The 27,474-nt window shown below is 47.3% G+C and overlaps 2 protein-coding genes across 2 annotated transcripts; both read right to left on the bottom strand.

The window, feature by feature from the left end:
* Positions 1 to 12,329: 12,329 nt before the first annotated feature.
* On the bottom strand, positions 12,330 to 14,029 carry LOC131396355 (metallothionein-2-like). Its single transcript, XM_058528616.1, has 3 exons — positions 13,918 to 14,029; positions 13,299 to 13,364; positions 12,330 to 12,577 (listed from the first exon to the last, which is right to left on the bottom strand). Exons 1-3 carry the CDS (start codon positions 13,943 to 13,945, stop codon positions 12,486 to 12,488), a joined length of 186 nt encoding a protein of 61 aa, XP_058384599.1. The 5' UTR covers positions 13,946 to 14,029; the 3' UTR covers positions 12,330 to 12,485.
* Positions 14,030 to 17,836: 3,807 nt separating this feature from the next.
* LOC131396354 (metallothionein-1B) lies at positions 17,837 to 18,758 on the bottom strand. The gene is made up of 3 exons (XM_058528615.1): positions 18,651 to 18,758; positions 18,278 to 18,343; positions 17,837 to 18,067 (listed from the first exon to the last, which is right to left on the bottom strand). The coding sequence occupies exons 1-3, from the start codon at positions 18,676 to 18,678 to the stop codon at positions 17,976 to 17,978; spliced, it is 186 nt and encodes a 61-aa protein (XP_058384598.1). The 5' UTR covers positions 18,679 to 18,758; the 3' UTR covers positions 17,837 to 17,975.
* Between the last annotated feature and the right edge of the window lie 8,716 nt (positions 18,759 to 27,474).

The raw sequence follows: 27,474 nt of genomic DNA, 5'->3' as shown, positions 1-27,474 counted from the left end.
GTTTATTACTTCTAAAAGTTTTTTTGGTGGATTCTTTAGGGTTTTCTATATATAAAATCATGTCATCTGCAAATGGTGAGAGTTTCACTTCTTCCTTTCCAGTTTGGATCCTTTTTATTTCTTTTTCTTTCCTGATTGCTCTGGCTAGGACTTCCAATACTATGTTGAATAGGATGGTGAGAGTGGGCATCCTTGTCTGGTTCCTGTTCTTAGAGGGATAGCTTTCCGTTTTTTATCGAGGATGATATTAGCTGTGGGTTTGTCCTATATGACCTTTATTATGTTGAAGTACTTTCCTTCTATACCCATTTTATTCAGAGTTTTTATCATAAATGGATGCCATATCTTGTCAAATGCTTCCTCTGCATCTATTGAGATGATCATGTGATTTTTATTCTTCATTTTATTAACGTGGTGTATCACGTTGGTTGATTTGTGAATGTTGAACCATCCCTGCATACCTGGAATAAATCTCACTTGATCATGGTGTATAATCTTTTTAATGTATTGTTGTATGCGATTTGCTAGTATTTTGTTGAGGATTTTTGCATCGAGGTTCATCAGTGATATTCGCCTGTAATTTTCTTTTTTTGTGTTGTCCTTGTCTGGTTTTGGTATCAGCGTAATGTTAGCTTCATAGAATGAGTTAGGGAGCTTCCCCCCCTCCTCAATTTTTTGGAAGAGTTTGAGAAGGATAGGTATTAAGTCTTCTTTGAATGTTCGGTAGAATTCACCAAGGAAGCCATCTGGTCCTGGACTTTTATTTTTGGGGAGGTTTTTGATTACTGTTTCGATCTCCTTACTGGTGATTGGTCTATTCAAATTCTCTATTTCTTCTTGATCCAGTTTTGGAAGGTTGTATGATTCTAAGAATTCATCCATTTCTTCCAGATTGTCGAATTTGTTGGCATATAGTTTTTCATAGTATTCTCTTATAATCTTTTGCATTTCTGAGGTGTCTGTTGTAATTTCTCCTCTTTCATTTCTGATTTTACTTATTTGAGCCTTCTCTCTTTTTTTCGTGGCGAGTCTAGCTAAAGGTTTGTCAATTTTGTTTATCTTTTCAAAGAACCAGCTTTTGGTTTTATTAATTTTTTCTACTTTTTTTTTAGTCTCTATTTCATTTATTTCTGCTCTGATTTTTATTATTTCCCTTCTTCTACTGATTTTGGGCTGTGTTTGTTCCTCTTTTTCCAGTTCCTTTAGGTGCATTGTTAGATTGCTTATTTGAGATTTTTCTTGTTTGTTGAGATAGGCCTGTACTGCTATAAACTTCCCTCTTAGAACCGCTTTTGCTGTATCCCTTAAATTCTGGCATGTCATATTTTCATTTTCATTTGTCTCCAGGTATTTTTTGATTTCTCCTTTGATTTCTTCGTTGACCGAATTGTTGTTCAGTAGCATTTTGTTTAATCTCCACGTATTCGTGGCTTTTCTGATTTTCTTCCTATAGTTGATTTCTAGTTTCATACCGTTGCGGTCAGAAAAGATGCTTGGTGTTATTTCAATCTTCTTAAATTTATATACACTTGTTTTGTGGCCTAATATGTGATCAATCCTGGAGAATGTTCCATGTGCATTTGAAAAGAACGTGTATTCTTCGGTTTTTGGATGGAATGTTCTGTATATATCTGCTAGGTCCATCTGTTCTAGTGTGTCATTTAAGGCCAATGTTTCCTTATTGATCTTCTGTTTGGATGATCTACCCGTTGGTGTAAGTGGAGTGTTAAAGTCCCCTACTATTATTGTGTTACTGTCTATTTCTCTTTTTATGTCTGTTAACAATTGCTTTATATATTTAGGTGCTCCTATGTTGGGTGAGTAGATATTTACAAGTGTCATATCCTCTTGTTGGATTGTTCCCTTGATTGTTATGTAATGCCCGTCTTTGTCTCTTTTTACAGTTTTTGTTTTAAAGTTTATTTTGTCTGATATGAGTATTGTTACCCCAGCTTTCTTTTCATTGCCATTTGCATGGCAATCTTTTTCTATCCCTTCACTTTCACTTTGTGAGCGTCTTTAGGTCTGAAGTGTGTCTCTTGTATGCAGCATATATATATGGGTCTTGTTTTTTTACCCAATCAGTCACCCTATGCCTTTTAATTGGAGCATTTAGTCCATTGACGTTTAAAGTAGCTATTGATAAGTATGTACTTACTGCCATTTTTAAACTTTTTTTCTCAGTGTTTTAGTAGTCCTCTATACAGAATTGATAGTCTCTTTAGTTTGACCTGTGTCTGAAAGCTCTACTCTTTAACTCCCTTCCTCCCTCATTTTATGTTTTTGATATCATATCTAACCTCTTTTTTGTGCATTTGTATCCATTACCCTCTTATCATGGAAATAGATAATTTTTCCTATTTGTGGTCTTCTCTTTCCCCCTTAAATCAGTGCCTTTAACATTTCTTGTAGCGCTGGTTTCTTGGTGACAAACTCCTTTAATTTTTGCTTGTCTGGGAAACTTATTATCTCTCCTTCCATTTTGAATGATAACCTTGCCGGGTAGAGTATTCTTGGCTGTAAGTTTTTTCCTTTTAGCACTTTAAATATAGCGTGCCACTCTCTTCTAGCCAGTAAGGTTTCTGCTGAGAAGTCAGCTGATAGCCTTATGGGGTTTCCTAAGAGAGAGAAGTCAAGATGGTGGTGTAAGCAGACTCTGAACTCACTTCCTCCTGCAGACACAGCCAATTTACAACTACTCGTAGAAAAATTACCCCTGAGAGAGAACTGAAAACTGGATAAGAGGAACTCCTGCAACAAAAGACAATCCTAATTGAGGTGGAAGAGGCAGAAACTCCCTTCTGGAGAGGAAAAAAGGCCGCCTTCACAAGCTGCAGTGTTTCACGGCCACCCGGGAGCAGCCCAAAGGTATGCAGCCCTCCCTGGAGGAGTGGGACCCTGAGCCGGGGAGCGCCCCCACTGTAGGAACTTTGTGGACCCAGCACAATTGAGAGGAGTGGCATAATATCTGACTTTGCCTGCTACTAAAACATTGGGGAGTACCCCCAGAAAAGCTGGTTCACAAAGAAATTAAAAACGGCTCTTAAAGGGCCCACACTCAAACTCACCCATTTCAGAAAGCAACCTAAAATCACCAGAAAGAAAGGTGCACAGTGCTTTGGTGAAAAGAGACTCACCTGATAAGTTCTGAGTGCATTGCAGTGAGAGCTGAGACCTCTCCAGGGACTGGGACATTGATGGCAGCCACTGTTGTGGCCTGGTGTGGGCATGCTGACGCAGACACCATTGGAGTTGTCCCTGAGGCCTGCTAGCCCAGGGTCTGCCCCACCCACTAGAGCACCGATTTAATCCAGCTCAGCCAGGGCAGAAAGCCCACCCTAGGGACTGACCCCACCCAACAACAAGCCCTCAGGCAACTTGTGGGCCTGCATAAATTGGTGACTGGATTCTCTGCAGCCTGGCAACTGAGCCCACTTCAGTGGAGCAGGGTTTGCACAAGGAGCAGGTGGAGAGGGTGGGGCAGTGGTGGTGTGTGAGGCTCCTGCCGTGGAGAGACTGGATCCACTTCAGGAGGTCAGGGCTTGCACACAGGGCAGGACTGTGTTGACTGTGTGTGTGGACCTGTGGGTGGCGGAGCTTGTCAGCTGCAGAAGACGCATGCTTCTCAAAGACCCACATAGGGGGTTTGCCCCACCTTCCAAGCCTGAAACAATTGGGTGATCCCGTGCCTGTGGCCAGCACCACCCAGCTGCAATCCTCAGAGAGCTGACAAGAGACCTAAAGGCTGGAGGCTTATAGCAATTGTAAGCCCCTGAGCCTAACAACCTGCCACACTGGGGGCCTACTCACTTAAAAGAAATACTGCAACACAAATGTGGTATTAGAACTTGCAGCCAACTGTACCGGGGCTTGCCACACCTGATAAAGAGACCGAAGGGCCCACAACAACTACAAGCAGCTGAGCATTACAACAGCTGGCCAGGAGCATAACTCAGCCTCCCTGGGTGCCTACAGGGAGAGCAAACACGCCACAACAGAAGGACACATGTAGCCCACATAGGGGTCACTCCTGGAACATTGAGAACTGAGGGATGGTCTGTATACTGGCAGGCCTCCTAAGGCATCACTTATATAAGGTCACCTATCCAAGTGCAGGAGACGTAGTTGACCTACCTAATACACAGACACAAGCACAGGGAAAGAGGCAAAATGAGGAGGCAAAGGAATACATTCCAAGTAAGGGAACAGGACAAAACCCCAGAAAAGGAACTAAGTGAAACAGAAATGAGCAACCTACCCAACAGAGAGTTCAAACAAAGAGTGTTAAGGATGCTCACTGATCTGGGGAGAAGAATAGATGAACTCAGTGAGAATGTCAACAAAGAAATGGAAGATATAAAAAAGAACCAATCAGAAATGAAGAATACAATACTGGAAATGAAAAATTCACTAGAGGGACTCAAAAGCAGAGTAGAGGATACAGAAGAACCGATCTGTGAGCTGGACGAAAGACTAGAAGAAATTACCCAAGCTGAACATGTAAAAGAAAAAAGAATTAAAAAGAGTGAGGACAGTCTAAGGGACCTCTGGGACAACATCAAGTGCACTAACATCCGTGTTATAGGTGTCCCAGAAGGAGGAGAGCGAGACAAAGGGGTAGAGAATCTGTTTGATGAAATAATAGATGAAAACTTCCCTAACCTAAGGAAGGAAACGGACATCCAGGTACAGGAAGCACAGAGAGCCCCAAACAAGATAAACCCAAAGAGGCCCACACCAAGACACATCCATAATCAAAATGTCCAGAATTAAAGGTAAAGAGAGAATCCTAAAAGCTGCAACAGATGATCTGATTTCTAAGAAGCTCTATTTAATTGGCTTGAAGTAACTGCTTATAAAAATTGATTCTGAATGTAATAGAAACTAGCCCAGATGTCATTCAAGTTAACATGACATAAAATGATCTTTGGTGAATCAGACTTGTTTAAGTGTGTTGGTTTAATTGAAATAAACATGATTTCAGAGTTATCAACATTGGATATGATACAAATATGTTATCTCTGTTACAAAATTTGTCAGCAAAGCATAATTAGTTAGAATAATAGCTGATTTTGTTTGATGTCTCATGACGTTTTTGTAGGCAATCTAAATATAATTGTTGACAACCAGTGAATTAAATAGATCTAAAAAGGATGAAAGTTTTGGGGGAGCTTTTTAACAATAATGATGTGTTGTGGTGTATATACTAAAAGATAATGGCTAACTGCTTTAATGTCACATGAAGTTTTTGTAAGTAATCAAAACCTAATTTTGGGGAAGAAATGATTTAGATAGATGAAAATGGGTGAAAGTTTTTGGGTGCAATAATTATGTTTTACAGTCTGTATACTTGAAAAACAACTCTCCAAATCTTTTTGGTAACTTGAAACTTTAGAGTTTTGCTAACTTAAGTGAAATGACAGAAATTTATTGACTATCTAGATCATTTCCACATAAGATAAAACATTAGAAATTGATTACTAAGCATACATTTGTCTGCTTTTGGTTTCTTATCTCAGAGAAACTGAAAGATGCTTAGGCTTGTTGATAAATGTGTTTTGCGCATGCAGGGGAATTTTCTATGAGGAAGTACGTGTGTCTATATGCAAGGAAAGTGAATTATATGTTTTCAGTAAAGAAGGCATAAAGAACAGAGATTTTTGTTTTGTTTTGTTAAGAAAGATAAATTTGTCCTCAAGTACTAGGAAGAAAGAAAGAAAGAAAGCAGGGACAAATTCTGAATGTAAAAAGTAAGTGACAGAAGGTTTGTGGAAGTAAAACCCTGAGGAGTTTTGTGCAACATTTAATCAAGTTGGCTGAGATTATAATGTATTCAATTAAACGAATGAGTGTCAATATCAAGAGTAAGCTGGTGCAAAATTAGAATCTGACTGTCGCTCTCTTGAAAGGATGATGTTTTTGAACTTTTGGTCTGCTCTTGATAAAGAGATTGAACGGGGTTTTCCACTGTGTTTGAGTAAGTCTACCTATGGGAGAAAAAAATCTCTACTTTGTTAAAATAATTTCCTATGTTCAAAAGTCTGTGGTCTCTCTATTAAGGTTCTTTTAAAAATTGTTTAAACCCTCTCTGTTTCCCTTTGACATCTTCCATTGCCACTTTGATTGAATGGATAACTAAGCATTGTTTCCTCTTTGAACAAGTGTTTTAAACACTTTTGATATTTTTGACAAACTCCCCCAAAGTTTGAATCCCAGGTAAAGTCTCTCTTTTGACTTAAAAAAGAACTTTGAGAATTTCCAGTGGGCCCTGGGACTTCTCAAACAATTTTTTGTCTCTTTCTATAAGGAGATATAGTAAACTAATTAGACTTATTTGTTATGTTAAATTACATGGGAATGCTTGTCAAATACACGACGCTAAACTTCCTAGGTTATAGTGTGTGAGTAAATGATATTAATGTAAATGCTTAAAAAATTATATGACATTCCTAATATTCTGATCTGTGTTAGTTGTCAGTTATAATTTTGGTTATTAATTCAAGTTGTCATATGTCACAGAAATGGCTAAGTTTCTTTGTCAATGACATTTGAAGTCTTGTGTCATTTGCAGACAGTTGTTTTACTCTGTTTTTTGCAGATGAGTTTCATCTTTAGAGAGATTCATGGAAAGAACTCTGACACTTGCTCTAGAATGCAGATTTCTGATAAAGTTTCACATCATAAAACCGAGCTGGATAGGAAATTACAGAACTCTAATGAAGAAAATGATGGGCTCATAAATCTTAACAGAAGAACAAGATCAAGAATTGACTATATGAGAATGAATAAATTAATGTGGATGCTAATAATTTTTATGACTTTTCATTTGAAATATTGCTGACTTTTAATTTTTTGTTTTTCCAGATTTAAGGGAAAATTTTCTCTTTTCTCTTAAGAAACTATGACTTATGGCCATTTGTAAGCATAACTGAAGCATTTATCTTTTCCTCCCTATCTGATCCCTCCAGAACTTGAAAACTCTTCATGAGCGAGTATTCTTATTTTCACGGCTCTATAGTTGTTTGCATAAGTTGAATAAGAATCTGTTCTCCTTATTGCAGGATACAATTGGAAACACCAGTTACATTGCCCAGTTTTGACTGGAATGTCATGTTTGAGAGACACGTGCAAAAACTCAGATATGACCAAACAGCTTTAAGGGACAAAGATTGACTTTATGGAACAAATAAAACCACTTAGAAATATGGATATGGTAGCTTGCTTACAGGGTTCCCAGCAACCATACCAGGTGAGTAAAGAAGGTTACTTCCCTGGCAGGTGCAAGAAACTCAGGTTATTTTGGGGACCTCAAAAAGAGAGGAATTAACACAAATCAGTATGCATTGCTGGCAGAGTGTGATGACAAATCCTTGACTTGGCTTTTCTGGCCTGAGGGGGCCTTTAAATTTCAATCTGAGATTCCTTATGAAAAGTTCCAGCAAAGCAGATTTAAAAGAGCCTATATGATCAATTGCTATTCTTATGAAGATGGTTGGGCCAAGTTTATTGAAACTAGACTTATTTTGTGAACAAATGAGTCTTAATTTAGCTATCTTTGGTAAAAATGAGGTTGATTTCAGAGAGAAAAATTATGTTTCAATAGAAAGTATAACACACCTTTGTGGATTTTGGATTCTGTTTCTGTTAATTATCTTTGAGGTTTTGTTTTCTATTGACAAACTGAAGCTGGAAAACTTAATGTAAATACAAGATAGAACAGCATGATAGCTCATGTTTAGAAAATCTTCATGTCTATTGCTGTATAAGCCACTCAAAAATTTTACCCAAGCACTCAATGACATCATCAGAGACATTTCAAACTGCAAAAGATGCTTTGACCCTGAAATCTAGAAATCTTCTTGACTTGACATCTGTTGGGCTCAGGAATTAATTTATAATTTGCTCCAACCATTAACCTTGTTTTCTTTTTCTTTCTCTAGAAATGCTTCTTATTAAATATCTGGTTACTTGCTTACACAATATAGGCCTAACTTTGGGATATCTTCCCTATGTTCTAGAGATGATACGAAAAACCAAGAGAGAACTCAAATTAAGGAACTAGACACTGTCAGATGTTCCTCTGCACCATCTTTTTTTGTGGAGACTGGGTCCTATTAAAATCCTGGAAAAACAAGCACCCAGAATATCAACTCCATCTCCACTGGATGGGACAATACAAGAAATGCCACAAGGAATGGGAACCATGCCATAGACCAACATCACAACCAGGATCACCCAAACCTTGGCTGACTTCTTAATGTAGACACTGACTTCTCCGAATGGAGAAGTGAAGCTCTGATAGACCTCAAATTGCTGTAGAGAAGATGGTCTCCTAAAGATACATAATAAATGACTCCAAGTTCTTACCTTACTTGTTGGACTATTAGACAGCAGGCTACGTGGCTACATCAGATTTCACTTCAGGTTCCAGGTCCTAACCTTGATTGGTTTACAGGCCTCTTCTCCTGGATTCCCAAAGGATAAAGGTCCATTACAGAGGGAACGCTAAGATTGGGTTCTCTATTGTGCTAATATGTGTGGTTGTCTATGTAATTAAAGAATGTGGACTTAAGTGTTGTTCCAAAGCCATTGAGCAGAGTACTAAGATATTAGTCATGCAGATCATACCTCCCTCTCCCCCACCTGGTGCGCAAGAATATTTTAAAATAAAGGTAGAACTATTTCATTCCTTTGACCTTGAACTTTGCCCTTTCACAGCAGGAAGCAGCTGGAGCAGTCTTTGTCCCCATTCCCCAAGATTAAGGCTCGATCAAAAGAGAGTGGGGATTGACCCTGAGGATGAAGGAGTTAAAATTTCCCTGGATTATGGTGAAAGTATGTCTTGTACCCACCAGGTTAACCTGGGAAACAAAATAACCAGTTTCTGATCTCGCCTTGAACAACACCAGAAGGACCACTGATAAGAGAGGAACGTGCCGACAGCTCCCCGCCTGACTAAGCGTCTTGCGGGAGCATTCAGAAGCTAAAATGACTGATTGTAAGCTTTAGCCTCAAAGACTAAAAATCCACCACATGCCACATATAAAACAGATAGTAACACCTGTGTGGAGGAGTCTTAGAACTTCAGCCCCAAGGCCACACGCTCCTCCTCCTCTACCTAAAACCCCAAATGAAAACCCTTGCTTGTAGCTTTTTGGGGAGTTTGTTAGCTGCCCATTCTCCTTGCTCAGCACCTTGCAATAAAATTCTTTCTTTCTTCCACTCCACCAGTGTCAGAGATTGTCTTGCTGTGTGACAGATCAGCCAACTTACTTCAGGTTCGATATCAATAATTATGCAGCATTTAGTGTGTGCCAGCCCATGCTTTAATCACTTTTGATCTTTGTGCCCTCACAACAAACAGAAAGGAAAATCCCTGTATTTATGACTCCATTTTACTAATAGGACAACTCAGCACAGGGAGTCTAAATGACCTGCCCCAGGTCCCAGAGCTGGGAACTGAATCCAGTCAGCCTCCCAAGCAAAAGAGAAAGTCCTCAACAAGGCAGACTTTGGTCTGGGTCTGTCCACAACAATCTCTACTCTGGAAACCTTTCAACAAGAGCAAGCTGCCAGCTCAACCATGAGCAGCAAGAAAAGTAATCCCTAGTGAAAAATCTGTATAATTATCTGACTATCTTCCATGTCTGGAATAGGACTGATTCTCACTGCCAGTAGTGATAAAGAGTTTGCTTTTCATACAAATACATGAAAGAAAATAGGAATCATTTAAAAGGACAGTGTTAAATAAAATGTGGTTAGGTGGTAGAAGAAATGGCAGGTTACTTCCGGTGACTGTGAAGGCCCAGAGAGTGTTCTTCATGGCTTTGTGTCACTGGTGCCCATCACAGATCGGTGGGAAGAGTGAAGGACTCTCTCTGGTCCCCAGGTCACATCCTTAGGTAGTTGATGAGGACACACAGGACAGACAGTAGGCCCCCCAGCCCTATCTGATTTGTCTGTAGGTAAAGAAATATCCCCTGTGTTATTCATAATGATAATGAAGTAATAGCGAATATGAGACACAACTCACAATGTGCCAGGAATCTTACTAAGTTCTCTAATTGCCCTGACTCATTTCATCCTGTGAGCAATATCCTTTCCGATATTTTGCCACTTTCACTGTAGAGGAGGCTGAGCCACAAAGAGGTTACGTCCTGGGGCCAGGTGTGACCCAGGAGGGGTTGGCACTCATGCAGGCTGACTGCAGCATCGTGCCCTCACCCACCATTTTCCATCATGATTTCACAGGAAAGACGGGGACACTGAACACCTGGTCCAGAGGCAGCAGTGGGAAGAGCCCTGAGCTGGCAGGGAGATCCCTGTGCATAGCTCTGTGAACTCTCTGGGCTTCGGTTTCCCATCTCTCCACCAAGCGCCAAATTCGTCCATCTCCAAGGGCCCTTCCAGCTTGGAAGTGGGATAGGCACGATGGCGCATGCAGTGACATCGTGATCTGCCAGCAGTGCCAGAGGGTGAGGCCTGCTGTAGCATAGGCTCATTCATCTCATTCCTTTCCAGCTGTGTGACCTTGGGCAGGTGGCTTACCCTCTCTGGAAGATGGCACAACCCACTCCTGCCCTTCCTGTTTGCTGTCTCAGTCACTGGGTCTTTGAAAACCGAAAGACCTGAAGCGGGGGAAAGGCTTTCATGTCTGTCTGAATGCTCCGGAAGCCTCTTGTCCTAGGGGCTTACTGCAGGTCATCCACACTCCCCCTGGCACTGCATCAGCAAGGTTCCAACCCCATCTCTAGCCTACGACCCAGAGTCGTGCTTCCAAAGCAGCGAGCCTTTCCCCAGGAGCTTGTTGGGAGCTGCAAGGATTCCCTCTGCACAGGGGCCGTGTGGGGAGAGTGACCATGACGGACACTGTGTACGAGGCCCTAGCTAGGAGCCAGGCCACTGTCCCATTTAATTCCCCGCATTGAGATGTCATCTCCTTCGTACAAAGGAGGACGAGGAGGCTCGGAGAGTATCAAGGACTTACCCAGGTCCCATGGCCAGTGAGTGGCTTAGTGGGCTGTGAACCAGGACCATCTGACACCAACACCCATGGACTAGGCACAGGCTGGCTTCTGAAGTCCCCTCTTCACACAGGGCACCCGTGGGTAAGGGAGGTCCCGACTCCTGGGCCACGTGACGCTTCTTTCTCTCTGATTGAACGTCGAACAGCAGGTCCCTCCACAAATAGGCGGGAGCACGACCGTTGGCAGAAATGACAAGTCACTCAGCCCCTCAATCCTGCCTACTAGAGACCACTACACCCTCCGTACGGTAGAATCCACCACCCCCCTGCAAGGGCAGACCTGAAGTGCTTCATCTGGAACCCATTCTCGGGTACATTCTTGCTGAGAACTGGCTGGGCACTTCCCTCCAATCCCTGGTCCCTTTGCCGGTTTCAAGGAGCCAAGGCTGGATTGGGAAGGAGGGGCAGATCTCAGCCCGACCAAGGGAGGAACTTCCAAAGATTCAGAGCCCAGTCACCACAGGGAGCTCTCAGGGGAGGCAAGTGTCCCATCAGCGACACTGGGCAAGCCAAGAGTGCTGGTCCCCCGTGGGGATTTCGAGGGGAGTGCTCCTCAAGGAGTGCGTGGTCCACACCCGGGGTCCGTTGTGACTTGTTGCCAGTGCGCAAAGCACACCTTCAATGAAGAAATTGCAGCGTTTTCTGTTTTATTTTATTAATGTAACATTCGGTTTCAACATTTTATAAATTTTTGGTGTATTGTTTTCTGAGCAGCATTTCTAATTCTCTGCAGTTTTCTTCTTTGTTCTTCAAGATATATTGACAGGATGTGTGTCGAATCTCCAACTGGGTTTTGTATATCGTGTCCTTTTCAAGTTTTTCTTAGTGATCCATTTTAGTTGACCAAAGTTTAAATGTCTGTTAGAAAATAAAAACAGGTCCTTTAACACCTTGGTTCAAGAACAAGCCCCGTGTAGAAGTCAGACAAGTTGGGAGTTGAATTCCACCCGCTCTGAGCACTTTGGAAGCCTGACATCTCCCAGGACTGAAGTTTGTCAGGGGGTCCCCAGACAACGAAACGAGAAATGGAGAAGATTCTATGCCCTCAACACTTACAGTGAGAGCAGAGGGGAACCTCTGTCTGCCCCGTGCCCTTCTGTCACCTGGGTGACGCTTTCATTTTCAGCTGAGAAACTGAAGCTCAGAGAGGGATCCTGACTTGCTTCAGGCATTCGGTTGGTTAGGGGCTAGAGTTTGGGTCCAGAACCCGGGTGTCTGCACTTCCCGTCTAATCTCCCACCCCAGCCGTGATGGGCACGCACTCCCTGATTTCCAAGACACACAGATGAAAACACAGCCAGAATCGAGTCAACAACGTTTATTAGCATTCACAGATTTCATAGGTTGCAAACAGGTCGGGAGTGTAGGAAACGATGTGTAAAAATGCAGGGGTGTGTGCGTCTGTGCGTGTGCGTGTACGTGTTGCTCTGTTTCCGTCGGGAGCAGGCTCTCCCCGACTTCAGGCGCAGCAGCTGCACTTGTCCGATGCCCCTTTGCAGATGCAGGTCTGGGCACACCTGGCACAGCCCACGGGGCAGCAGGAGCAGCAGCCTGGGGAAGACAGGGCAGAGGGAGGGGTCAGAGCAGACATCACCGGGACCTCCTTTCCCAACCGCAGGCCTGGAAAAGCTCTGCCCCCAGCCTCACGGGAGCCTGAGTTTAGGGTGGCATGCTCTGTCTGGAGACAATTGATACTACCTTTGGAAAATGTCCTACCCACAAGAAAAGGCTGTTTTGCCCTATCTGAGACTAAGACAGGGCAGAAAGCCTGAGGAGGCAGTGACAGGGCCTCTGGGGCTAATGGAAGACAAGACCCCAAAACTATAAAATGAAGTGAGGCAAGTGCTCAAGGTCAGAGAGGGGCAAACTCCTGCCAGAGCAGCTCCCAGGAGGGCCAGGGAGCTCTGGGCTGCTTGGACGGACAGGGCTGCACCGGCAGGTCAGAGAAACCACACCACGCTCACTAGTTCATGTCCATAGAGCGCTTCAGCCCCTGAGAGCATTAAGGATGCTGCCTCGGGAGCCAGGAGACCCGGTTCCATTAGCAGGTCTGTGCTGGACTGGTGGTCACTTGTCCGGGCCTCATTCCTCGTTATGGAATGAAAGTGGGGCTCAACCATCTTTATAGCTCTTTAGGCTCTGGCCCTGAATCAATTGCTGAGCGAAGTGGACGCCAGCAAGCGGGCTCCCTGGCCTACTCCTGCCTGCTGAGCTCTGGGTGCTGTCTCTGACTCAGCCCGGCCCCCAGACCCCTAGAAGGGCCCACACTCACTCCTCTTGCAGGAGGCACATTTGCACTCTTTGCATTTGCAGGAGCCAGGGCAGGTGCAGGATTCACCTGCAAGGAAGAGAAAGCCGGGCAGTGAGGACTGGGGTGAGGCAGGAGATAACAGCAGTGGGCCCACAGATGCTTCCTGCTCAGGGCGGGGTCAGACGGGGGAGCTCCTGTCCCACTCAGGGCCGGGGGAAGCCTCACCCCGCCTTCTCTCCCCACAGGCCAGGATGGGCAGATGCTCTCCTGTTCTGACCCCACAGGGCTTCACGGCTGAGCCCAGAAGAGGCAATGTCCCCTGCCTCCCAGCCAGCTCAGGCAACTCAGACGCCTGGACAGAGCCCTGGGGCTGGGCACACAAGCCCCCTGACCGCCTGGGTGATGTGGAGCAGGGCAGTCTTGAGCCTCAGGCCTCTCCCCTCTGACATGCAAGCTGCTGGGAGGATGGAAGTGCGCTAAAGGGCCATTTAGGCGCCAGGTCAGGCTGAAAGCACAGACGTGCAAACTGAAGGAGTCCACCTCAGCTCAAACTCAAAACACTGCCTCCTCCACCCCAAGGACGCTCTGTCCTGCCCCTGGGAAACGGGCATCCTGAGGCCGAGAGCTGGGCTTCCCCTACCCGTGGAGCAGGAGCAGTTGGGGTCCATTTCGTGCCGAGGCGAGGCCAGAAGTCCAAAGCTCGCGATGAAGATGCTCGGGCTGGTCCACAGCGCGGTGGCGCTTAGGCGCCCGGGAGCTCCCTTTCTAGCCAGAGGCAGCGGCCCGGGCGCAAAGGCCCCGCCCCGGCCCGTCCACCCCGCCCCTTGGCGACCGCTCGGCCCGCGGCGCCCTCGGCTGGGCGGTGCGCACCCGGCCGGGCGCAGGATTCGCAGGGCGCAGCTGGGCTCGGTGCGCACGGCGTGGGGGGGGGGGGGGCCCTTCCCAGTAGCTAGTGTGGAGGTGATCGTGTGCCGGCCGGGACGTGGCGTCCCTGTCCTCTTGCCCGCCCCTTGCCCAGTTTTCCCCAAGTGGCCGCCACCCCCGCCCCCAAGTGTTCCTGGAACTCAGCCACCGAGTCCTCGCCGTCTTCCCCATCCCCGGCCCCCGCGTGTGCTTCCTCTGTGCTGTCGGGCTCAGGTTGGCCCGTTCCCGGAGCCCATGTGCAAGCCCAGCCTGGCGCTCTCGTCCCTGGCTTGGCGGGGCCAGTGGCAAGACCTGAGGGCGTTGGGTGCAGAGACTGGCCAGTATGTGACCCTCGCCTCCCACCCCCATTTCTTCTCCCTGTCGGCACGCAGGCCTTCGGCCCCTTGTCTCTTGTCCACTGCAACAGGGGGACAGAGACCTCTGCCTCCTTCCTTCTTTCCGGTCGCCACCGGAAGACTTATATGGGCACATTTGCCCCGGGGCCTTTCCGTGAAACTGTCTAGTGCTCCCCACAGCCTGCCGGGGGCCCTCACTCCAGGCGGTCCCAAAGCGTCGGTCGCCCCAAAGGAAGGATCGTTGTCGGTCACAGGGAGACATAGATAACACAGCGAGAAAGGGGCTGTTTCCCTTCCAACATCCCTAACAATTCCGTGGCGTTTAGTGTGTGCCAGGCCGTGTTTTCATCACTTTTTATCTTCGTACCCTCACAACAGGCTGAAAGGAAAATCCTTGGATTTATGAGCCCTTTTTACTACTGGGACACCTCGGCACATGGAGTCCTAATGACCTGCCCGAGGTCAGTCAGCTGGGAAGTGAATCCAGTCGGGCTGCCGAGGGAAAGGGAAGGTCCCTGACAAGCCAGCCTCTGGTCTGGCTCTGTCCACAACGCTCTCTACTCTGGAAACCTCTAAAGAAGAGCAAGCTGCCAGCTGAACCGTGGGCAGCAAGAAAAGTGATCCCTAAGTGAAAAATCTGCGCAATTTTCTGGCTATCTTCTTTGTCTGGAATAAGGCTGGTTCTCACTTTCAGTGGTGATAAAGAGTTTGCTTTTCCTACAAATACATGAAAGCAAATAGGAATGATTTCAAAGGACAATGTTCAATAAAATGTGGTTAGGTGGTGGAAGAAAGGGCAGGTTTCTTTCCATGTCTGAGAAGGCCCAGAGAGTGTTCCTCATGGCCTCCTGTCCCTGGTGCCTGTCACAGTCGTGTAGGAAGAGTGAAGGACTCTCTCTGGTCCCCAGGTCACATCCTCATGTGGTTGATGAGGACAACACAGGACACGCAGTAGGCCCTGCAGCCCTGGCTGATGTGTCTGGACGTCAATAAATATCTCCCACACTGTGCACAGTAATATTGAAGTAATAGCTGATGTCCTAGACCCCTCACCACGTGGCAGGCCCCTTAATAAGATCTTTACTTGTCCGGACTCATTTCATCCTCTAAGCCGTATGCTTTTCCGGATTTTGTCCCTTTGACAGCGGAGGAGACTGAGCCACAGACAGGTTACGTCATGGGGCTGTGAGTGACCCAGGTGGGGTTGGTCCTCCCGCAGGCTGACTGCAGCATCATGCCCTCCCCCACCGCCCTCCATCACGACATCACAGGAAAGACGGGGACACTGAACACCTGGCCCAGAGGCAGCAGTGGGCAGAGCCCTGAGCTGGCAGGGGGATCCCTGTGCATAGCTCTGTGACCTCTCTGGGCTCCAGTTTCCCATCTCTCCACCGAGGGCCAAATTCGTCCATCTCCAAGGGCCCTTCCAGCTTGGAAGTGGGATAGGCACGATGGCGCATGCAGTGACATCGTGATCTGCCAGCAGTGCCAGAGGGTGAGGCCTGCTGTAGCATAGGCTCATTCATCCCATTCTTTTCCAGCTGTGTGACCTTGGGCAGGTGGCTTACCCTCTCTGGAAGATGGCGTATGCACTCTCGCCACTTATTGTTTTCTTCTCAGTCACTGTTCTTTGAAAACCAACTGACATGAAGGGTAAGAAAGGCTTCCGTGTGTATCAGATGCTGTGGCAGTGTCTTGTCCCGGGGCCTTCTTGGAGGTCATCCACACTGCCCGACAGTGGATTGTTAAATTCACAATCCCATCCTTAACCTCCAACCAACATGGTTTAGAGTCATGCTTCTAAACCAATGAGCCTTTCCCCAAAGCTTCTTGGGCTTCAACAGGATTCTGTGTCCGCGCAAGGCACTGTGAACAGAATGAATGTAATGGACACTGTGCATGAAGCCCTAGCTAGGAGCCAGGATACCATCTCATTTAATCCCGCTCATTGCCATATCTTCCTTTCTTATGAGGAGATGGAGGCTGAGAGAGGTTGAGCGACCTGCCCAGGTCCCTTGGCCGGTTAGTGGCCTAGTGGGCTGTGAACCAGGACTGCCTGACACCTTAACCCATGGACTAGGCACAGGCTGGCTTCTGAAATCCCCTCTTCACACAGGGCACTCGTGGGCAAGGGAGGTCCTGACTCCTGGGCCACGTGGCTCGTCTTTCTCTTTGATTGAACATGGAATAGCAGGTCCCTCCACAAACAGCCAGGGAGGGGGACTAACCTTTGGCATGAACTACAAATCACTAAGCCCCTCACTCCTGACTACTAGAGACCAGTACACCCTCCATACGGTAGAATCCACCCCCCCCACCCCCACCCCCACCCCCCCATAAGGGCAGAGGTGAAGTGCTTCATCTGGAACCCTTTCTTGGGTACTTTCTTGCTGAGAACTGGCTGGGCACTTCCCTCCAAATCCTCAGTCACTTTGCTGGTTTCAAGGAGCCAAGGCTAGATTTGGAAGGAAGGGTAGATTTCAGCCAGACCCAGGCAGGAGCTTCCAAAGATTCAGAGACATCAACACAGGGGAGGCAGGTGTCCTTTCAGTGGCACTGGGCAAGCCAATAGTGGTGGTCCCCCGTGGGGATGTTGGGGGCCAAGCTACTCAAGATGTGGCTGGTCCACACACCATGGCGTTTGTGAATTATTTCCAGTGCTCAATGCACACCTTTGATGAACAAATGTATAGTTTTAAATTCTTTATTTTTCCTGTTATTTTGTTCCTTGCACCATTACTGAAATTTGTATATTGAATCAAAAAATGGGTTTTGTATAGTGTCCTTTTAAAATTTTTTACAGTAATTAACTTTCTTACCAAAGTTTAGAGTCTTTGAAATTAAAAACCAGATGGAAAATTAACAGCATCTTTCACCCCAGGGAGTTTGAGAACCCCAGGTAGCGAGTCCAGTAACTGTGGTGTTGGAGTCTACCCTCTTTAGATTCTATCAGGTCTGAACTCCATGAGGAACTTAAGTTGGCCTGGGAAATCAGAGTATGTAAAACGAGGGACTGAGAAGCTTCTGGTCCATCAACCCTTGACGTGAGATCAGAGGGGAACATGTTCGTTTGTGTTCTCTGGTGCCCAATGCCCTTATAGCATCTGGCTTAATACTCTTCCCTTTTACACATGAAGCTCGAGGAGGTAACCTGGCTTGCCTTAAGGCACTCAGTTTGTTTGAGACTAACATTTCAGTCCAGAACCCTGGTCTCTGCACTTCTAGTCCAATCTCCCACCCCAGCCCTGGTGGGCACAAAATCCCTTATTTCCGACGTACAGAAAAAAAAACCAGTCAGAATAAAGTCAACAACTTTTATTGTCACTCACGTATTTAATAGAAAAGGGAATGTAGCAATTGGGTCAGCATTGTATGAAAAAAGAAAAATGCAGTTTGCACACGTTGCTCTATTTACATGGGGGGCAGGCTCTCCCAGAAATCAGGCGCAGCAGCTGCACTTGTCCGATGCCCCTTTGCAGATGCAGCCCTGGGCACACCTGGCACAGCCCACGGGGCAGCAGGAGCAGCAGCCTGGGGAAGGGAAAAAGGCCGCAGAGATGAGCGCTTGGGACAAAAAAATGACTAAGGATTCCCTCCTCCCGACAAGGACCATGTGGAGGCGCCACCTTCCCTAAGAAAGGGGCGGCCACTGCCCCGTTTGAATTCTCTCAGGGTGGTGTGGAGGGTTGGGGAGGGAGGGGTTGGCGGTTAGGGGGTAGACCAAGAGGGGATTCCACTCACTCCTCTTGCAGGAGGTGCATTTGCACTGTTTGCATTTGCAGGAGGTGGCGCACGTGCAGGATTCCCCTACAAGGAGAAAAGGCAGACGTGAGAACGGTTCCTGGAGACTTGAACGGGAGAATAGGTGCTGGCAGCCAGGGTTCGAGTCCCAGTTCCATAACCGACTCCTGGGAACCTGGGCAAGCCATAAACCCTGATTTCCTTACCGGTAAAAGGGGGCCTCCGATTAATCTAGAGTAGAGGAAGGTACACCAAAACGCTTTGAAAAGGGGAAACAGTACCCTGAAGCTAAGTGATTAAGTAGCGGGAAGGGCCAGAAATTGCTTCCCCTAGTTCTACAAGAGACACCCAGTCCCAGCCCCAATCTCCTTACCGGTGACGCAGGAGCAGTTAGGATCCATGGCGAAGTGAAGCGGGGCCTGGAGTCTGGAGACCACGGCAAGACAAGCGACTGAAATCGGAGGAGGCGTGGCGGAGCGGAGAGCGCGGCGGGCCGCCTTTATAGCGGGACGGAGCCGGGACGAGTGCAAAAGCCCCCCACCCCGGGCGCCGCCTGCACACGCCCCGCGCTGAGTCACCGGCGGCCCGCGCGGCGCACGGGGCCGGGCGCACCGGCTGTGCACACGGGCCGCGGGGCTCCGGTTCGCAGAAACCGCCCCACGTGCGCCCGGGCGGCGCCTCGGCGCGGGAAGGGCCGGGTGCAGAGCGCGGACCCCGCGTGCCCGGCCGCCCGGGCTGAGTGCCGAGCGCCCTGCCCCCGCGCTCCGCTGTGTGCACAGCTCCCGCCCCCCGTGCCCTGTGCTTGACCCCGAGTGGTTAGAGAGCCGGTGTAAGCGGGTCCTGGGGATCCTGCTCGGTTGAAAAATCGGTTGGAAGTGAGGACAGATTATTAAAAACTCTGTACCTGTCAAGGCTTAATAATTGTGTAGCATGCTGTTAACCGCGGGGGGATGGTTGTTGATGCCGTATCCAGCCATTGTATATCGATTGCTTTTGTCTGCGATAGGGACTGTAGTAAGTCAATTATGTGCCAGATCTCATTTAATCCTGTAACCTGTGAGGTAAGGACTATCCCTTATCCCTTATTCCCATTTTAAAGAGGAGGAAATGGAGGCCCAGAGAGGTTAAGTAACTTGCCCAAGGTCACAGAACTGCTGAGTGGCAGAACCTGGTGATTCAAATCAGAGGGTCCAGCTGGTGCTGAAGGCCATCTAGGGGTAGACATTACTAATTAGGGCGGGGGCGGGGGCATTAAGGATCAAGAAGCCACAAGACTTGTGCCCAGGAAACTCGTAGTCATGGGGGCAGTCCCATGGGTACATAGGGAAAAGTGATAGCAGGGTCATGGCTAGGATGGGGGGTGCACCCAGGGGCAAGGAGAGCAGAGACGAGGAGACTCAGTGCAGCCTGGGAGGAGGTGGGCCGTCGCCTTGGGCCTGAGGGTGAGAAGGTCTTTGCCAGGCAGGGGAGGGGGGAGGGATCGTAGTCCAGCCTGCGGAGGAAGCAGCCGGCTGGAAAGCTGGCCTCGCGCTGGAACATTTGGAAGGGAAAATGCCACAAGAACTTTCTTCCAGTGGATGCTCAGGGGAGGAGCAGAGGGAGTGTCCCAATTCCTCTCTGGAGAGCCATATCCTGCTTCCCCACCTGCACGCATCTGGCCGCTGTGTAACGGGTCTTAGATCACCACCCTCGGAATGCCCAGAGTGTGTCATCGCAGGAGTGCGGGAAAGGATTACTGGAAGGTCCCTGGAGGGCTTGGGGGGTGCTGGTTGCTGCGGCGGGGAGTTGAGTGAGGAGGCAGGCAGAGGGCAGGCTGTTCTGGCTGCGTTTACTGTAAGGTCCTGTGGAAATGTCTCCAGAGCTCAGCTCAAGCGTCGCTTCCTCTGGAGAACACTTCCCAACCCCATGCTGGGTCAGGACGCCCTTGGAACGCACTGCTACACGTCCTGTGCTTTTCCTTCCTGGCACTTTCCATGTTTTTAATATGTAAGAACTTGTGTGATTCTTGGATTGAATCTGTGTCCCTCCCCAGCCCTGCCTGCCACTGAAAACTCCAAAGTCTTTGGCCCCAAAATGTGTCTCCAGCCCCTGGCACAATTTGCAGTCGGTGCTTAATAAATATTTGTCAAAGGAATGAATGAGGGTAATCCCCTCAATATCTCCTCCCTTCCTAGCCCCCACCTTGGGTTAGGGCAGATTGCAAAATGAAAGTAAAAAAACGTGATTTCACCTTGGGACCTGTGTGGTCACTCAAATAAAAACAACAAGCAGGAAGGGAGAGTTGAGCTGTGGGAGGGACTACATTCTAATGGTCACTTTGCTACCCTTTTGCTGAGTGACCTTGGGGCAGTTACATGTCAGGGCCCCTCTGAGCCTCAGTTTACCCATCTGTCGAATGATCAGATTGTACAAGAATTCAAGGGTTGCATGCAAACATACTCTGATTTTTACAGCTGAGGTCTCAGAAACCTCCCTGTGTCTGGCAGCCCTGTGGACTGAGAGCATTGAAGGTCTGCTCTCTGGCAGTGGGCAGATTTTGTTGTTGTTATTTGCATATACACACACATTATATGCAAAATTCCTGGTTTCTGTTAAATCAGATGGTCACTTGTCCACTCAGGGGAAACAATTCAACTCTGTGAAGAGATGATAGGGCTTGTTTTTGCCCTGAAAGTTTTGAATCTAACCCTGAGTTTGGGCCATCCGTGTTGGCAGTAAAAGTTGCTTCCAGGCCTCAGCTGTCTTTCTTGAATCATTTTGACTCTGCGAGGGGAGGGACGACCAATGAGCGAAGGTGAAGGGGGCCCGGTTCTGGTCTTGCTCATCAACATGCCCCTGAAAGCCTCGCTGCATTTGGGACAGAGGTGGAGAGGGAGGACTTTCTAATGTTGCATCCCTGCCATGGTAGAGGGTGAGGGAGGTGAAGCCAAGCAGCATTAGATGAGGAAAGACACCCCCCGGCAAATCTGATGTGAGTCATCAGTGTTACGGAATGATGTGGCCTAGCCTGCATTAATAGAAGTATGCCATCTAGAATGAGGGAGGTGATTTTTCACTTTCCTTTTAACTGCTGAGGTCCGTATTTATAGTTCTGCTGCCCAGCCGTCCATTCATCCTTCCCCTTAGTTTTCCTTTGTAGAATCACTCCTCTCGACTCTTAGTCCCTGTGGTTTGAATGGAATAGGCCCCACCTGTGGGCTCTCAGGCCATTCCACCCCCCTGGCTACAGTGATTGGCTCTGATTGGGTCATCCAGCCACAAACTAAAGAGAATCAATGAAAGTTTTGCTGGGAATACCAGGAAAATGACAGTTACTCTTTCCATCTAGCCTTGAAACTGAGAGGATGTGAAGCTGAGTTTCTAAAGCCTTTTGTCTTCATGAGAAGAGCCTGAAAATAAAGTCATCACAAAGGAAATGGAGCCCCGACAACATTATTGGAGCACCTGGATCCAGCTATGCCTGAAGCCACTGTGAGTCAATCATTTCTTTTTTGTTAAATCATTCTGGATAGAGCCCTAACTGGCTCAGTTGGGCAGACTGCCCTGAGGGCTGTGTTCAAAGCTGGACTTCCACTGTCCAGAAAACGGTAGATCACAATAGTCCTAAGACTCAAAATCCCATCGTGTGAGCAACAGCTGAGAGGGTGAGCAGGTTCAATCTGGAAGAAACAGTTACCTTCAAGTATCTGGACACTGGTTGCTCTGATTAGCTATAGCTATGCAACAAGTTGCCCAAAACTTAGCAACTTAAAACAACAACCATGTTACTGTCTCTCCTGGTTTTGTGGGCCAGGAATCAGAGCAGGGCTCATTCGGGTGATTCTTTTGTTTCGTGTACCATTGATGGGGGTCGCTTGGTGGCATTCAGTTGGTGGATGGGCTGGTCTGGAGGATCTAAGACAGCTTCACTCACTCGGATGGCTGGAGGGCTGAGCTCAGCTGGAACTATTGACCAGAGCCCCCAGGTGTGGCCTCTTCTGCATGATGACCTCGGGACAATTAGCTCAGGGCTCCAAAGGGAGAGCACCAAGAGACAGGAGTGGCAGCTGCAAGTCTCTTAAACCCTGGTGCCTGAAACTAGCACAGGTCACTTTCACCCCATTCTATTGGTCAAGCAGTCACAGAGCCTGCCCAGATTCAAGAGGAGATGACAAAGACCCCACGTCTTGATAGGAGGAATCAACAGATTTGCAGTCATCTCTAACCTGCCACAGTAGTCTTGAGGAATAATACTGAGGACCTGCTATGCACCAGGCCTTGTGCTCAAGACATTCTGAGTTTATTTCATTTCGACCTCAGCACAGCCCCAAAGGCAGATGCTGTTATTATCTCCATTTTCCAGATGAGGCAGTGAAGGGTTCCCTGGCCTGCTCAGGGTCACACAGCTGTAAGTGGCAGTGCTGAGATTTGATCCCAGGACCTTCTGACTCCACAACTACCCGTTCATGCCATGCTGAGAAGAATAAATTAGGCTCGTGCTCTGTGGTCCCCGGGGCAGAACCAGGCCGTGGGTGGGGGCTGCAGGGATAAAGATTCTGCTCCGGATGGGAGAGGCCTTCTTGCAATGGGAGATGGTTTCTCATCACCACAGCAATGGAAACAGAGGCTGGTGGGTTCCAGCATTAGATGGGGGATAGAAAGAGGTAGGTCCCTTCTTCCCGGGAGAGCCTGTGATTCTGTGGTTCTCATCACAGGTACGTCTGTCTGATCTTAGTTCTTCCTCCTCCTTCTACAGACCCTGCCTTCCTCCGGGGTGTGTTAGTTAGTTATGGCTGCACAACAAATGACCCCAAAACTCGCAGCTTAAGACAACACGCATGTATTATCTCGCAGTCTCTGTCTCTCAGGGTCTCTCACAGACAGCAAGTGAGGCGCGAGCCAGGGCTGCCGTCTCTCGGCGTGGACTGGGACGGGAGCTGCTTCCAAGCTCCCTCTTGTGGTTGTTGGCAGGTTTGGGTCCCTGTGAGCTATGGTACAGACGCCTCGGTTCCTCACACGCTGTTAGCCAGAGGCCTCCCTCGGATCCTTGCCATGTGGGCCTCTCCATAGAGCATTGCAACATGACAGTGATCAGGCAAGACGGCGAGAGGGAGTGTCAACAAAAGAGTGTGCACAAGACAGAAGTTACAGTTTGTCACCTAATCGTGGAAGTGACATCCCACCACTTTTGCAGTAGTCACAAGCCATGTAACAACGTTTAGGTCAATGGTGGACCACATGTATGACGGTGGTCCCATAAGGTTAGTACCATGTAGCCTAGGTGTGTAGTAGGCTGTACCATCTAGGTTTGTGTAAGTACGCTCCATGATGTTCGCACAATGACGAAATCGCCTAACGATGCATATCTCAGAACATATCCCGTCATTAAGCGACGCATGACTGTATTCTGTTCATTAGAAGCAAGTCACTGGTCCAGGCCACACGCAAGGGGAAGGGATTACACAGGGCACAGACAGCGAAGGCTGGGATCGCTGAGCACCATCTGAAAAGTCTGGCTACGTGGGGGCGAAGGCACTGGTATGTTGTCTGACTTCAGGCTCAGAATGCTCTCTCCACCTTTCTCTCCCCGTCATCTGTTGGGTGTCTGTTTAAAGGCCATTTCCTCAGAAAGCTTTCCTGTGCCCCAAAATAGGCTAAGTCTCTCTGTTACCAGCAAATGTACCCCTTGTCTGTAGCACTTATTACAATGGCCATTACTAGTAATAAAGCAGCGAGTATTTACATAGCTCATATCCTGTGCCAAGCCTTTAGTGCTTCTGACAGCCCTATAAGATAGGAACTGCTATCGTCCCCATTTTACAGAGGCAGAAACTGAGGCTCAGAGAGGTTAGGTAATACTCCTCAAAGCCACTTGGTAGTCAGGCACCAAGCCAGGCAGCCTAGCTCCAGATCCCCTTGCTTAGCCGCTCTGCTACGCAGCCTCTCCCGGCAGCTCATGCTGGATGTGGGTTTTTGTTTAATCCTTGGCTCCCCACCAGGCTGTGGGCTGTGTCTGTTGTGCTCACTGTCCTAGCTCTGGCACCTGGCACTGCGCCCAGCTCATGGTAGGTGCTTAATAATGCAGAGGCATGGAGAAAATTGAATCCTGCCAGCTGCCGGTTAGGAGGCTCCCTGAAGGGCGAGGCCTGCCTGGAGAGCCAGCTTTGAAAGCTCGCACTCAGGCAGAAGCTGAACCCCCTTTGGCATCACCTCCTTCTTACCAGTCTGGCCTCAACTTCCCTCTTCTCTCTCCAAGAACTTCTGCCCTAGGATCAGGGCATCCCATACCCTTCTCCAAACACTCTTGACACTTGAAACACCAGGTTTTTGCTCTCTCCTTACCATCCCCCAAAGCCCATTGCAAATGCTTCCTCCTCCAAGGAGTCTTCCCTGATGCCCCACCCTGGCAGGGTCTCTCTCTTTTTTTCTTTTGCCTGGGGAAGATTTGCCCTGAGTTAACATCCGTTGCCAAGCTTCCTCTTTTTTTGCTTGAGGAAGATTCACCCTGAGCTAACATCTGTGCCAGTCTTCCTCTACTTTGTATGTGGGTCACTGCCACAGCATGGCCACAGTCAAGTGGTGTAGGTCCGTGCCCGGGATCTGAACCCATGAACCTAGGCCACCAAAGTGGAGCGTGCCAAACTTAACCACTAGGCCATGGGGCCGGCCCTGTCTCTCCCTTCTTAAAGCTGCCAGAGCTTTTATTTGTACCTTCCCTCCCTCCCTGGGCCTCAGTCTCCCCATCTTCAAAACAAGGAGAGCCTGGGTGCCATGGTCTGTAAGTTTCTTCCAGCTCTAAAGCATCCAGGGTTCTACTCCGGATGTTCTTGCCATGGTTTTACCCTCCCCACCAGTCCATGAGCTCCTTGAAGGGCAGAGACCTTTTCTTTTCATCTCTCCTCAGTGTCTAGAACACAGCATGGTGATTTTTAGGCATCCATAAATATTTTTGCAATGAAATGGTTTGGAGGGCTGGGTTGAGATGGCAGACTCAGTGGAGATGTGTGTCTCCTGTGCCTGCTCCAGATCCCACAGAAAGACAGAAAAGATCATTCATTAAAAGGCCAAATGATGGAAAACAATAAGGAATACCACCAGAAAAAGAGCAAAGTAGGAGAACTTACACCATCCAATTTCAGAACTTACAATAAAGCCACAGTAATCAAGACTGTGGTGCAAAGATAGGCATATAGATCAACAGCCTCTCTGCTGTTTCTTGTATACGTATTAGACACACTCTTGCCTTAAGACACACACACACACGTATATATAACGTGGAGTTTTAATTTCCCTTTTTATGTAATTAGCATTATACTATATGTACTGTTCTACACCTTGGTTTTGTTTTTTTTTTTCCCCCACATAATGATAAGTTATGGCAGTCTTTCCATAGCAGTACCCAGAGCCTTACATCATTCTCTGTATTAGATGTTCATTATGACCATTTTTATACTTTCCTATTGAAGGATATTTAGCTTGTTTCCAGGCTTCTGCTGATACAAATGATGATGGTACAGTGAACTTCCTGGGTTGAAGGGATGTACATTTTAAATTTGAGTAACAACTGTTAAAATGCCCTCAAAAGGGGCTGTACCAGTTTACACTGCCTTCAGGAGGGGATGGGAGTTCATCACCATTCCCCTATCCTTCACTATCAATAAAAAGTAAGTCTTTTATCCTTTTGCCAAACTGGTGGGCAAAATGATATCTTAATTTGCACTTCCTTGATAGAAATGAAGTTGAATATTATTTCATTCATTCTTTGGCCTTTCGAGTTTATTTTTCCATGAATTGCTTATTTATATCTTTTGCACAATGTGTAAGTTGGGTTTTCCATTTCTTGTCAATCTGTACGAACTATTTATCTATTGTAGATATTGATCTTTTCTCGCTCTCTCTCTCTCTCTCTCTCTCTCTCTCTCACACACACACACACACACACACACAGTCTTAGTCAGCTCTGTCTGCCATAACAAAGGGTGGCTCAAACAACAGAAGTTTATTTTCTCACAGTCCTGGAGGGTAAATTCCCACATCAAGGTGCCAGCAGGGTTGGTTTCTGGTGAGAGCCCTCTCCCTGGCTTGTAGGAGCCACCATCTCACTGTGTGCTTACATAAGCTCTTCTTTCTGTGTGTTGAGGGGGGAGGGGCAAGAGAGAGCTCTCAGGTGTCTCTTATAAGGTGGCTGATCCTAATCCTACCCTATTAACGCCCCACCCTTATGATCTCAGTTAACCTTAATTATCTCCTTACAGGCCGCATCTCCAAATGCAGTCTTACTGGGGGTTAGGGCTTCAACACGTGAATTTGAGAGTGGACACAACTCAGTCCATAGCACACACATATAGCAAATATTTTCTATTACCATTTAGCTTTGTTTATTTTTATTTATTTTTAATCATGGTAAAATGCACATAACATAAATTTTACCATCTTAACCATTTTTAAGTGTAGAGTTCAGTGATGTTAAGGATATTCAAACTGTTGTGCAACCAATCTGCAGACCTCTTTTCATCTTGCAAAACTGAAACTCTGTACCCGTTAAACAATTTCCCATTCCCTCTCCCCCCAGCCCCTGATGAATACCATTCTACTCTCTGTCTCTATGGATTTGACTACTCTAGGTACCTCATATAAATGGATTCATACAGCATTTGTCTTTTTGTGATTGGCTTATTTCACTTAGCATCATGTCCTCAAAGTTCATCCATGTTGTAACGTGTCAGAATTTCCTTCCTTTTAATGTCTAAATAATATTCCATTGTATGAATATACCACATTTTGTTTATCCATTCATCTGTCAATGGATACCTAGATTGCTTCCACCTTTTGGCTATTGTGAAGAACGCTGCTATGAACATGGGTGCACAAATACCTCTTTGAGACTCTGCTTTCAATTCTTTTGCTTATGGTTAATTCTATTTTTAACTTTTTGAGGAACCATCGTACTGTTTCCATAGTGGCTGCACTATCTTATATCTCCGCCAATAGTGCGCAAGGGTTCCAATTTCTCCACATCCTTGCCGACACGTCATTTTCTGTGTTTTTGATAGTAGTCATCTGCTATGGTCTAAATGTTTGCATCCTCTGGGACCCTTGGGAGGTGCTTAGGTCAAGAGACCCCAAAGAGCTCCCTAGTCCCTTCCGCCACGTAAGGATACAACGAGACGTCTTCCACCCGGAGGAGGGCCTTCACCTGACCCTGCTGTCACCCTACT

Source organism: Diceros bicornis, chromosome 32 (genome assembly GCF_020826845.1).
Source record: "Diceros bicornis minor isolate mBicDic1 chromosome 32, mDicBic1.mat.cur, whole genome shotgun sequence".
NCBI classification, from domain to species: Eukaryota; Metazoa; Chordata; class Mammalia; order Perissodactyla; family Rhinocerotidae; genus Diceros; species Diceros bicornis.
The sequence above is the reverse complement of the archived record's forward strand: the minus strand, read 5'-3'. Positions and strand labels throughout refer to the sequence as shown.